At 33.9% G+C, this 12,760-nt stretch overlaps 1 protein-coding gene across 2 annotated transcripts; it reads left to right on the top strand.

Moving 5' to 3' along the window:
- Positions 1-5,108: 5,108 nt before the first annotated feature.
- On the top strand, positions 5,109-9,560 carry LOC141692246 (uncharacterized). Of its 2 annotated transcripts, XM_074496984.1 has the most exons (7): positions 5,109-5,190; positions 5,299-5,448; positions 6,323-7,285; positions 7,714-7,884; positions 8,294-8,430; positions 9,115-9,225; positions 9,343-9,560. In XM_074496984.1, the coding sequence occupies exons 2-7, from the start codon at positions 5,320-5,322 to the stop codon at positions 9,416-9,418; spliced, it is 1,587 nt and encodes a 528-aa protein (XP_074353085.1). In that variant the 5' UTR covers positions 5,109-5,190; positions 5,299-5,319; the 3' UTR covers positions 9,419-9,560. The 2 variants fall into 2 exon arrangements, with proteins under 2 accessions (XP_074353085.1, XP_074353084.1); XM_074496983.1 differs by having other exon boundaries at positions 5,136-5,448.
- Positions 9,561-12,760: the final 3,200 nt, after the last annotated feature.

Genomic DNA, 12,760 nt, shown 5'->3' with positions numbered 1-12,760 from the left:
TTAATAGCTAACCTTAGGGCTGAGCAAAAAACCGAAACCGAAACCGTTTAAAACCGATAAAAACTGAACCACTTAAATCCGAACCGAAATCGAAACCGAAAAATCAAAAACCGAAACCGGTTTGCGCTTTCGGTTATACGTTGCAACCGAACCGAAAAAACCCGAAACCGATCTGAACTATTAAAATAAAGAAATAAATAATATATTTATATAATATAAATTTCTAAAATTAATATTCATGTAACATGTGTATATATATATAATTTCCAAGGGATCATGACTTCTCGTGGCTGACTGCATTTTTGTAACCTTCAACTTCAGAATCTCATTACTAGTTACTTGTATGTACAGAGAGTCAAGGTTAACAAGTGCATATTATATTTCCAAGCTGTAAATGACCATTTTTGTCTGCATTTTTTTATCGATTACTTTGTATGCTGCTTGGATTGAGTTTTCCCATTATGCAAATGGACGGATGAATAGATTATTGTTAGAAAGACCTGTCAGGCAGTCATGACTGCCAATACAAAAATTTTAAGCATAAAACTAACATTAAGCAATAAGCATACAACTATTAAATAGTATTTTGAATACTTTGTAATTTCTTATTTGATAATAAATGTACTTTATAATTTATTTAATTCAAAATTCTAGTAATTATATTTGTGTTTTTAATTTTGAGTGATGCGGTTTTAAAACCAATCCGATTAAAACCGAACCGAGGTTTTTCAAACCGAAACCGAACCGATGGTTTCGGTTGCGGTTTCGGTTTTCAATTTTAAAAACCGAGTACATGCGGTTTCGGTTTCGGCTTTGATCAAAAATCGCCCTGAACCGAACCGCGCTCCACCCCAGCTAACCTTTATGCAACACAAAATTATAGGGAATAATGAAGGTAAAATATGAGCCAGGGAGTACAGGAATGATGGTGGTATGAATTCACCTTAATTATACGCCAAGGAATACAATGAATGATATTGCTAAAGTGTGCATGGATTCACCTCAAACAGACCCAGTACTCTCATTTTAAAATATCTTAAAATTCCTTATTATTGGAACACATTTGCACAAGTTAATTTTTATTTTTACTAAAATCTAATCATATTACTTGCACTATTAAAACTGATCTCATTCATTATTCTTTTTTTGAGTCACATGTACTGTCTTCAATTAGTGCAGAGGATAATGTTCAATGTTCTGCAATTTATTAGGCCTCAAAATATAAACTTTGTCCATGGCCTTAATCTTTGTAAATTTGAGGCCCTACACAACAAACCAGATGTGATATGTAACCTTGATATGTCAATTTATAATATGCTGCAAATATGAGAGGCATATTTATTGACAGCTCTGTGCTTATGCATAAAAACCTGATGCTTCAACCTGAAACTAATCTGTTGCACAGAGGATAAAATGTGGGATTTACTGTTTTTGAAAGCACATGCATTCTAAAACACATGCAGCTATCGACTTGGAAAAAAGGGTGGGCAACATTCATTCATCAAAAAAAGAACAAACAAGTTTATAACAATCGCGCGAAGCGCGGTTTTTACACCTAGTTTACAACATCATAAACAACAGGAGATGCATAACAGCATAAGTCCACTGCCACACTTGATAAAAGGTCACTGGTCACTGGTCACTGGCATAAAATCCACAAGTCCAACGGTATCATTGCCAACCAAAATATTACACGATAGGATTATAAGAATAAGTTCTTAGAAACGTAAACTAGTTCAAAATAAATTAACAGGAGTTTTGTAGATGATGGCATAGTTCTATTCGTCGATAACATTAATGGCTGCCTTGACTATGTCATTCTTTGCACCGATGTCTTCCTGGTCCATGTTACCTACAAGTAGAACTAGAAACTAAAAAATACTGAAAAAGTGAGATGTGAGAATAGAGAAGAGAGCGAGAGGCGGGAGCTGAGCAGCGACTTTATTATTTCCTTTTGTGTTAGATTGTAAGTAAGTAACCCTAGGTAATTTGATTTAGGTTACATTTTCAATTGGGCTGGACTCTAGAATAGATATGGACTATGTTAGACTACTGGACTATATAAAAATTTAATGGGTCTGCACTATTTCTAATTGGGTTGGTTCAGGGTTAAAATTAGCCAAACCCTGACCCAACCCAATTTAATCGGGTTTTTTAAAAATTAACCTGTTCAAATCTCGGTTTTTTGAACGGATCGGCTTATCCGGCAAAAAAAGAATTGATTTGAGTTGGTTTTGATTTGAGTTGGTTTTGACGGGTCGGTCAATTTTCGTTCATCCTAGATTATAGATTACAAGAGCGAGCACAATAAGTAAAAAGTAGCAACCATCGGAATATTTGGCAATTGGCGGTTCATGTGTCCACATCACTGCGAGGAGCCGCGCACCTAAAATAAATTACCAACTACTAACAATAACATCCGCTGCAGCAGTATGTTTCACACAAGTTTCACGAACAATATTAATGAAAAAGTAATAAATTTTTAATATAACTCATTCAAGATATGTGAAGATGAAGTGAGGTTGCTTTTATTCATATTTAATAATACACACGAAAACTTATGTCATTTGTAAGAAACGAACTCAAAAATAAACAAGTAATTTTGATGTTCTTCTCGTTTGGTGTTCTAAAATTTCTGATATTTTTAATAAAATTTGATTAATTTAGAAAATTAATTTATTAATATAATTTTAAATTTATTTAACCACAACAAATTATTTTTGAAGAGTAAATCTGATCATAAATAAGACTATTATAGTAAATCTTATTAGAAGGATATTATTTTTATAAAATAATTATTCTAATAAATTTTTGAATGGTCGAATTTTCGTTTAATCTTTAATTGACACATTAACCGACTAGTTTTGAGTGTGGAGGAGCATGGTCGCACCATGTTATTTTGGAAGTTTGAAATGGAAACAAAAGGGCTAAACACATGAAAATGCTTCAATCAAAAGCGACTGGATTTTTTAATTGAAGGCATTGATTAAAGGACGAAGGAGAAGAAACAAACCTGTCCAACTTATGACATTGCACCTAATATGTATTATAATAAGGTGTCACATTATAATTATTTTCCCTAATTTGTAAACATAGTAATTTTTCTTTAAAAACAAAAGACCATTTGTATTAACATGAAGAAGAATAAAAAACTAGGGAGGAGACCGAACAAGGCACTCCGGTTGAACCACCCTATTCGCTTGTATTCTAACATACACATCCTTCCTAATCTTAAATAAGTCTCAACACTTGGTTACAATGTGACCACATTCCAGCCATTTATTTTTCTGTTTATTTATAACATTCATTACAAGGAGTGCGTCACTTTCCACTACCATAAATTGGTTGTCCAGCTCCAAATGCCAAATACCTTACCAGTGCCGCCTCCTGTTTATTTTCAGGCCGAGCGTGCTCGGTGCTTGTATTCCTAAACAAGTGTTAATTTAAATGCTCCCGCAACTACACCCGGACCCGAAAATCTGGCCCAGCCCGATCTGGTTAAAGTCCAATCAAGTCCGGTCCCGGCCCGGACTTAGGGCCTTGACGGGCCCTATATTTTTAGGCAAAATCCGGTCCGGCCCGGTTAAAAACCTGGGCTTCGGCCCGGTCCGACCCGATTAAAAACCCGAAAACCCCCGGTTAAAATTCGATTATTCCAATATATTTTCTTATATATTTATGAATTCAAATTTACTATAAATATAAATAATACTTTAAACACGCATATATATATACATATTTGTGATTTATAATATTATTTATATATATTTTAATTGCATAAATAATGAAAGAAGATATAGTAAATACATTATATATATTTGGATAATAATGATAAAACATATTATTTTATACATATGTTTATTTTTTACGAAGATCTAGTTGTTAACAAATATCACTAATTTATTAAATTTGTTGAAAATTATTTAAGTTTAATAAGTATAATATGGGGTAAAATATGAACATTTGGGGCGTGATGGCGAAAATATCATTTGGCGGGAGGGATGCCCAATTTACCCACTAAATACGCATTACTATTATGCGGTTTTTTTTATAAAAAAAATTGCAAAGAACACTGCTAGAGTAAAAGTAAATATGCATGTCACACATGTGCATTATTTGCAAATTTTATAAAAAAGGAAATATGCATCTGTAGAATATGCAGTTTATCACTATTTTGGGTGGTTCCTATGTCGATGGGTATTCTGAGCACTTGAAGCCGTGAAGTGGTGTATTATGGATATTTTTTTATAATATGTATATTCTGCAATTTGAACAAATATTCTGCAAACTAAACATATTTCGTAGAATAATACATTTTATAATATTATACGTGTAGTATATGTACGATATTTAAGATTTTAAATAAAATGATGATTTTTATGAAACATAAATCGCAAAATAATACGTTCTGAAATATTTTATGAAATATTTTAGTTGTAAAATATAAATAGTCTCCAACAAAAACGTGGTTTTCATAGAAATTGACTTTGATTATATAATATAAAGTAATTTTATCTTAAATATCAAAAACTTGATTATTGTTAAATTTTATCAAATATTTAGTTTTCAATTTATTAGGTTATTAAAGGTTAGTTATTTATTTCCGGTTAATAGTGATTTATTTTGATATGAAAGAATATTTTGTTTTATTAATGTGCCTGCAAAGATGGAAAGTTTTAAAAAAAATATCTTTTTCCATCTAACCAATCAAAATATTTTAATAGCCATCAGATTGGCTAATCCAAACAGACTAAAATAGAACAAAATGGATTATTTTGTTAGTATGATATTCTTAAAAAATCCTTATTATTCAGATTTTAAAAGCCTATTTATTAAAGTCTAAGTAATTATTAATGCCAAAATGATGGATTGTTTTTAGAAAAATATTATTTTCAAAGCTATTTTTTTACTTTCATAGCAAAAAAGAGAGGGTGAAATGACAAAACTGTCCCCCCATATATGTGCATCAACATTCCTGAAAAAATTAACTGAAGGATAATTTGATCTTTTAAAATAATTTTACTTTGAAAATAAAAAATGAGTTTGAAAATAACATTCATGGGAATTAATATTATGGCAGATAATAACAGGGGAATTAAAATGAGAAGGAATATATAAAAAAAGATGAATGAAAAAAAGAGGACAGGACAGGAGTAGTGGGGGTCAGGGGTGAGAATCAGCTGTGCCCGTGTATGTCTTCTCCATCTTCATTTTTCAATCCTCTCTCTCTCTCTCGCTCTCTCTCGCTCTCTCTCTCTCTCGTACACATAAAAAACATATATGATGTTGTGGGTATAGGATTAAATTGAGAAGTGAAATATGGGTTCGAGTAGTAGCCGCCTGGGTTCACGCCATCATCGGACACCAACAAGGCCCAAACACAGCCGCCGCCTTCTTTCTGCTCTTGTTTGTGGCGGTGCTTCCTCTTCTCATTCATCCACTCTTCAGGTACCCCCCTCCTTTTCATTAAAGTTTTCAACTTTATCTCATTTTTTTTTATTCCCTTTTTTGTTCAATTTGACCAAGATTTTAGGTTTATTTTACATTTTTTGATTCATTTGTCCTACCCAACTCAGATATTTTATCATTTTTGGGTTTATCATGGTGTACTTGTCAAGGGTTTGAGACAAATTTGAAGATGAGAAGGAAACTTTTGGTAGCTTGATTGTATTATTAGTTCAAAGATTTTAATATTTTTTTGGAGATTTGGTCTTTTTCGATGTTTGATCGGATGTGTTTGTATGGATATATTTGATGGGCTTCTGTGAATGAGCTGAATTTATGGTTACTCATTGATAAGAACAAGAAAAATTATTGATTTAGAATATTAAATAATTACAAAAGAAGGTCATATGGTGGTTGAGATTAGTAACTTTAACAAACATGGTATCTGTAAAGATGGTTATTTGACAATTTCAGAAACATTTCCCTGATCGTCAAGTTAATACGGTTTCTTGATTATGAATATGATTATGGCATCCAGAGCAGAACTTGTTTGTAGAGCAGCAAGGGAAGTATTTTTATACTTTATTACAATATTCATTTCCATTATGAAATTAGGGTTTTTATTGGTAGATTTTCACCTAAAGAGACAGTTATATTATTTATGGGTACAATATATGCAGATGGATGTCATCTATCAAGTATTGAATTGGTATACTCAAAAAACGTGCTCCTTGTATTTGAATTTTTAAACAGCTAATTTTCTTTTGTTTTTTTTTCTGGCGGAGACTGTTTGTTAAATTAGTTTGTCCTCTCTTGCTACTGAATATGTGAGTTAATTCTTAAACCTGTTCTTTAAAATGCCTGTCTATTGTTGTAGATGGATGATGATCCCGCCGAAGTACTAATGACTTCTGCTCAATGCCGAAATTCGGTTTCGGGAAAGTTTCAAAGGTTTAAAAAAGAATCTGTTGCAGCATCTGAGGCCGTACATGGATTTAGCATCCCCCAAATTGAGCAAGCATCATCATCTGAAGCTGACTTTAGAGCTACAGAGAATTCGCCTGTAGATGATAATTCAGGAAGTGTTGAGGCAAATAACCATCGCAAAGCCTTGTGCCTAAGTAAGGATGTAATAACTCCTCATCAGCTTGGTATTGATTATAGGGGTAGAGATATAGCTAGTACTTCATATGAGGATCGGCTACCTTCAGGCCTGATCCCTGCAAATGGAAGGAACCATTTGGATGCTGCCAGTGGTGTTGATAACAGAATTGATCGTAACTGCCCTCAAAGTTGTTCAGTTACTACACAAGCTTGCATTAGTGATTCATGTTCAGATGGCTTGTCGATTGAAAACCATGCAAGTGAACTGACAGCCATACATGATTTTGATTCGGGCTCTGTATCAGCTGTATCCGATTTTCCAATAGACTTTAACATGCAAAGTAATGATACTCAAGATGCAACAGCAACGAGTCTTGGATTTGCTGTGTCAGATGGGGAACAAGTTCTAAGAGATGAAAGTTTACTTCATGTTGACGTTCTGAGTCTCTCCCCGAACACCCTGTCTAATAGCGGTGCTGACAACAGTAATCATGAAGCAAGACACAGCAGTAGAAGGCTATTTTGGGATGCATTTTCAAGACGTAGTTCAAGAAGGCGTAGTGATTCTCGGACGTTGGTGTTTGCAAATGAAGATTCTGATGATCCAGGATCACAGGATAGATGGCTTTTTGATTTTAATGGTGAATACTTTGGTGATGGAGTTGGAGTTGGTACTGGAACTCTAGGAAGTAGAACTAATAGCATAAATGAGCACCAATGGCACTCGAGCTCCGAGGTACTCTTACAAAGTTTGTTCTGCTAATTTCATAATTACATGTGTTTTACTGTTCTTCTTAATGCATTACCCCCACCCACCACACACAAAAAGAAAAAGAGAATAAAATATAAAAAATGCTGACATCAATCTTTACATGATAGCTTCAAGTTAAGGTCTGTTTGCCTTGGCATTTAAATTTAGTAAGATATTGATGCACATAATTGTAGAATTTATCGGGCTGTTCTGTTATGCTAATAAAGTTAGGAAGGTATTAGTTATATATTTGAACAAGATCCTAATAATGTTGACAAAACTAGAAAGTTCATGGAACAGTAATGTGGCATGTATTTGACCGTCATGATATGGGATATAAGTATATAAAATTGTCTAAGGTATTACTTGCTTATCCTTATACGGATGTTTTGATTATATCTCTTTTGTTTTAGATATGGGAAAGACTTCACAGTGGTCGCCGTTGGAGTGATCGTCGATCAAGCATTTGTCCATCGGGTCGGCATCCTAATGGCACATGTTCATGTGAATCAGTCTTAAATGCTGATGAGGGTGCTCATGCAAGCATTTCACGTATTGTAATGCTTGCAGAAGCATTGTTTGAGGTATGTTTTTTTAAAACACTAGATTGGATCTGTGTAACGAGTTAAATTTATGAATTTTTTTAATCTAATATATGCTTTCCTATACATCAATTTTTTATGCCATTTGTAGTGCCCTCTTCTTGTACATTTTGGTTAGCTTTTTGTATGAAACTAATGTGTTTACTCTTTATCGTAAATGGGGACCTATTGAATTAGAAAGACACAGAATTTAATACTTTCTCCTAGATATCAGTAGGGTTCTACTTACAGCAGTAATTAGTAGGTTGTTTCATATTTAGGTGTCAGTTATTGACATGTATGTCCACCATTTCAGGTTTTTCTTTAACAAAACTGGAAATTTGTTATAAGAGTTGTTATATACAGTAACAAGCTGAATTATTAAGTTATTATACGTCTGTTGGGATTGCAGGTACTGGATGAAATCCATAGACAACCTCTGTCACTTTCACTTCCTATTGTCTCACTGCCAGCATCTGAGTTGATCGTTGACTCTCTGCCTGTGAAGAATCACAAAAGGACACAGATTACTGACGACGATGAAGAACAGTAAGTTGTGCAGCAGTACTGCTCAATGGTCTAAGTACTTTAGTATATCAAGCATAAGTATATATTTTAGAGACTGTTCTTTTTAGTAGATATCTTAGAGACCACTGAGAGTTATAAGATTTAGTAGCATTCAGATATGGACTTCTTATGCCTGATAATGCATTTATGTTGCGTTGGAAAGAGTGTCCACTGCCCAAAAAAAACCTTGCAACTCTTGAGAAACTAAAACAACAAAACTTCCATGATGAGGCCAAGCGAGAGACAGAATAACATATTCAAACCAATGATTTGGAGGTGATCTGCTAAATCCCTCTCTAAATTCTGTATTCTCATCTTGGTCCATGTACCCCGACCAATATAAACCTCCATGTTCGCCAGTAAATAGTCAATACAGACATTCTAAATATGCCTTTAAGAATGAAAAGAACATGATCTGAATGCATTACCTCACTTACATAACAGATCCATATGCAGACTGAATATTGTGCATGTATACCTAGAAGGGTGTTGATATATGCGTACTATGTTGACTCACATGACTGTAATGTTATCTACTGGTGAAGAATTGCATAGATCCACATAGACATGCTAGTGCGTATATTACCTGTTATATAAGCAAGCGAAGTTTGGTATGCCTATGAATTTGTCTAATTGTTACCAGAAAACTAACATCATTATCTGCAGGTGTTACATTTGCTTGGCTGAGTATGAAGATGGTGATAAAATACGAATTCTTCCTTGTCACCATGAGTACCACATGTTATGTGTTGATAAATGGCTGAAAGAGATACACGGGTACATCCTTTATTCCTTTTTTGCTATTTTTTTATCAGTTTCCTCCTTTCTTGTTTAAATTTTCAACTTTGCTCATTCAATTCATGGAGTCTTCCTTTCCTCTGCTGTTGTTTACAGGATTTGCCCCCTATGCCGAGGTGATGTTCGTGAAATGGATGCTTCCGAATCGAACACAGAAATTCCTTCTCTTTGATGGTATAGTATTACGCATACGCACAGACGGACACAAACACAAACACAAACACAAAAACACACAAATACAACATGTAAATAAGACGTAGATATTCTGTATAAAGATTACATCTTCATCAGTTTATATACCTTTTGTTGCATTCTATGTTGTCATTCATAACCCTCTCCCCCATTCCCCAAGACGCGCAAGGGTAAGGGTGGTGATATAAAATGTGATTCTGCTACTCCATCTTAAAACACAAAGTTATTAAGTTTGAAGAACAACATTCTTGGATACTATTAAACTTTGTACTAAAGCCACAAATATATCAGTAGCATTCCTACTACCGGCCTAATAGTATGTATTTTAACCATTTTAGAGGATCTGTTTGTAGAGGGGTCTGCTATGTGCAATATGATTATCATTTGTGGGAGCTGAATCTGGTTGCTTGATTGGGACACGGGGAAGGGCAAAGCCATTTCTGTGGGCAAATCTTTCCCACAGCAATTTTTGTTGTCAAATAATTCCCATGTTGTAAAGTTTGGATATCTCTATAAACACTTTTCATGTCTTTGGCATGATCCTTCCACTCCTTGACAACATCTAAAACATTACTGCACTGCTCATACCACACAACCTAGTAGTCTAGTATTTGGATATGTAGATAACTGGAACAATTTCTTCAAGTGAAGCGTATCGAAAATGCCTCAATATAGTACTTACTGACAGGCTCCTTTGTGTTCCACAATTTCCATTTGTATTAGCACAAATTCCTTGTTTTTAAAACGTGGTCGTTATCCACTGAAATAGGGAAAGTATTTGTTTATTTTATGTAAAAATACAACTTATACTTCAATTTTATTCGAATACACATCTTGATTAGAGTAGTGCAAGGGGATAAAAATAAATAGGAAATCAGTGGCTTAAATGTAAAGCAAGCAAAGTGTTATATGTGGCGTTGAAAACCCTAGACCAAAAGAATATCAAGTGAGATATTTAAGAATGTAGATTATGAAATATAAATATATGGTAGGCAGAGTGGGAACGGTGTAACAAAGGAGAAAAGTTGACCACAAAAAGGAAAATATAAACAAGAATGATTAGTTCCCGGTTGAAAACGTAACAGCCGTTGTTATCCACTTGTATGTTATCTATCCCCCCCAACAGATATTCGTGTTGCACCCGTGTCCTCTTCTCTCTCCGCCTACAACTGCTGTCATTGTCCATTTCTACAACACCGCACTCACTCCTCCTCCTCCTCCTGTTTTATATAATACATACACTACGCCTTTCGAATCATACAAATCTAACACACACATACAAATATCAAAGAAACTTGTTATGGATTCATATTCATATTCATCTCCAGTGTCGATGACAAGGAAGCTTAGAGAAATACTGTCAGTGTTGTGTTTTAGGATTAGACAGCATGAGATACCGGAGTTAAAGAAGCGACTTAGAGTGTTTACCCGCCAGCTGTCGAGGCGTAGAAATGATGATCTTCACTTCTCATACGCCTCTTAATTTCCAAGAAGATGGACATCTCCATCACTTTGCGTTACGGAGCTTCTCCGCTAAACGAATGGCTTAGATCATTATTTACATATTAACGTACGTGTATGTTAATGTTTGTACTCATCTATGACTATAGATGATATTATACTACTTTCCCCACAATTTTCCTACTACGTGCTTTAGATGTATACACGATAGAGCGAGTATAAGTGAATCAACTTTCAAAGAAACAAACTTAAATTTTTCCTCTTTCTACTAAGTCTTCTTCGACTCTATATTATGCAGTGCTCCATGGATCATAATTTAATTGGTTTTATTCAACAAACTGATGGATAAACAGTCATTTAGGTCATTCTATAGAGCCATGTCAGCACACTTAGTGGTCCACACCAGTCAGTATACTCCCTATCTCCCATTAAATTTTATACATCACTTTTTGGCATATTTTTAAATGTTTCTTTAAAACATAACTGCATAATATTTTTAAAATTTTTCTTTTCCGAATAAAAGTTTTATGTTTAAATTTTTATTCAATTTTTTTTAAAAAAAACATTATGAAACTATACTTTATAGAAAACTCGAAATATGTGAAAACAGTGCATGTATACAATCCGTTAGGACGGAGGTAGTATAATCTTGTCTTGATTGTAAATAACTAATTATGTTACATTTCTTCCCGTAGAAGATAACATTCTCTCTCTCTCTCCTATCTGCAAACAATACGAATCTAAATATCATTTTCTTGTTCTTAGATTCACATTCATGGTTGATTGATTAGTATAAACAAGTTATAGATATTACTTAGTTTAACATGGTATCAGAGCAGTTTTTTCAACGATTACGAGATGTTCTCAGATCTTTCAACACAGTTTGAGTCTAGCTCTCATTTCAGATGTTTTCTTTCTGATTCATTATAGATATCAATCTGTTTCGTGCTTGATTTCTGAGTATTTGTCTTCGTTTTCTGCTTCAATCTCTGTGAGAATGATGAATTTACTTGAGTTTTGGATTGTATCCTTGTTTCTTTCAATATAAATCTCTAAATCTCTCTCGTAATCACTTAAATCTCTCTAAATCTCTAATTTCTTCTCACAATCACCTAAATCTCTCTCGTTTTTTCAGCATTTATTCTTGATTGATTGTATTACTTCGGTTTTTCTCTGAATCATCCATTTGTCTAAACTGTTAATCAACGAATTCTTATGACTTCAACTTCAAACACTACGAATAATGCTTGGAATAGACAAGCTCTTTCTTCTAGTCAAGATCCTAATAGTGTTTACTATGTGCATTTATCAGATACAAATTCTTCACAGCTTGTTTTTGTGAAATTTAATGGAACTGGATATAGTAATTAGAAGCGTTCTATCATGTTGAGCTTATCAGCAAAGAATAAATTAGGATTTATAAATGGAACTGTATCGAAACCTGCAACTACATCTAGTGATTATGCAGCCTGTGAGCGTTGTAATGATCTTGTTTGTTCATGGCTGGTAAATAATGTGGATGAAAATATATCAAATAGTGTGTTGTTCTTCAAAACCGCAAGAGAAATATGGCTCGACTTAGAAGAACGATTTGGTTATGCTTTTATGACTCAAGTGTTTTCTTTGGAACAACAATTGTCTGATTTGAGTTAGGGATCTAAAAGTGTTTCTGAGTTTTTTTTACTGAAATTAGGGCTGTTTGGGATGCTATCAGTGAGGTTGATCCTCTTCCTTGTTGCACTTGTCACAAATGCACTTGTAATATCTCTCGGAAAGTGGTAGAAATGCAACAAAATCATCGCTTACTGCAGTTTACGATGAAACTTAACGATAAGTATACTACTATAAGGGGGAATATATT

The sequence above is a fragment of the Apium graveolens genome, chromosome 10, assembly GCF_009905375.1.
Source record: "Apium graveolens cultivar Ventura chromosome 10, ASM990537v1, whole genome shotgun sequence".
NCBI lineage: Eukaryota > Viridiplantae > Streptophyta > Magnoliopsida > Apiales > Apiaceae > Apium > Apium graveolens.
Note: the sequence above shows the minus strand (reverse complement) of the source record. Positions and strands in the feature narration are given on the sequence as shown.

What these genes read in the sequence shown, in the direction of transcription:
- LOC141692246 (XM_074496984.1), top strand. Translation starts at nt 5,320, where the DNA reads ATGGGTTCGAGTAGTAGCCGCCTGGGTTCACGCCATCATCGGACACCA. An exon ending in AATGGCACTCGAGCTCCGAG is followed by an intron (nt 7,286 to 7,713) that starts GTACTCTTACAA and finishes CTTTTGTTTTAG; the next exon opens with ATATGGGAAAGACTTCACAG. An exon ending in ACTGACGACGATGAAGAACA is followed by an intron (nt 8,431 to 9,114) that starts GTAAGTTGTGCA and finishes CATTATCTGCAG; the next exon opens with GTGTTACATTTGCTTGGCTG.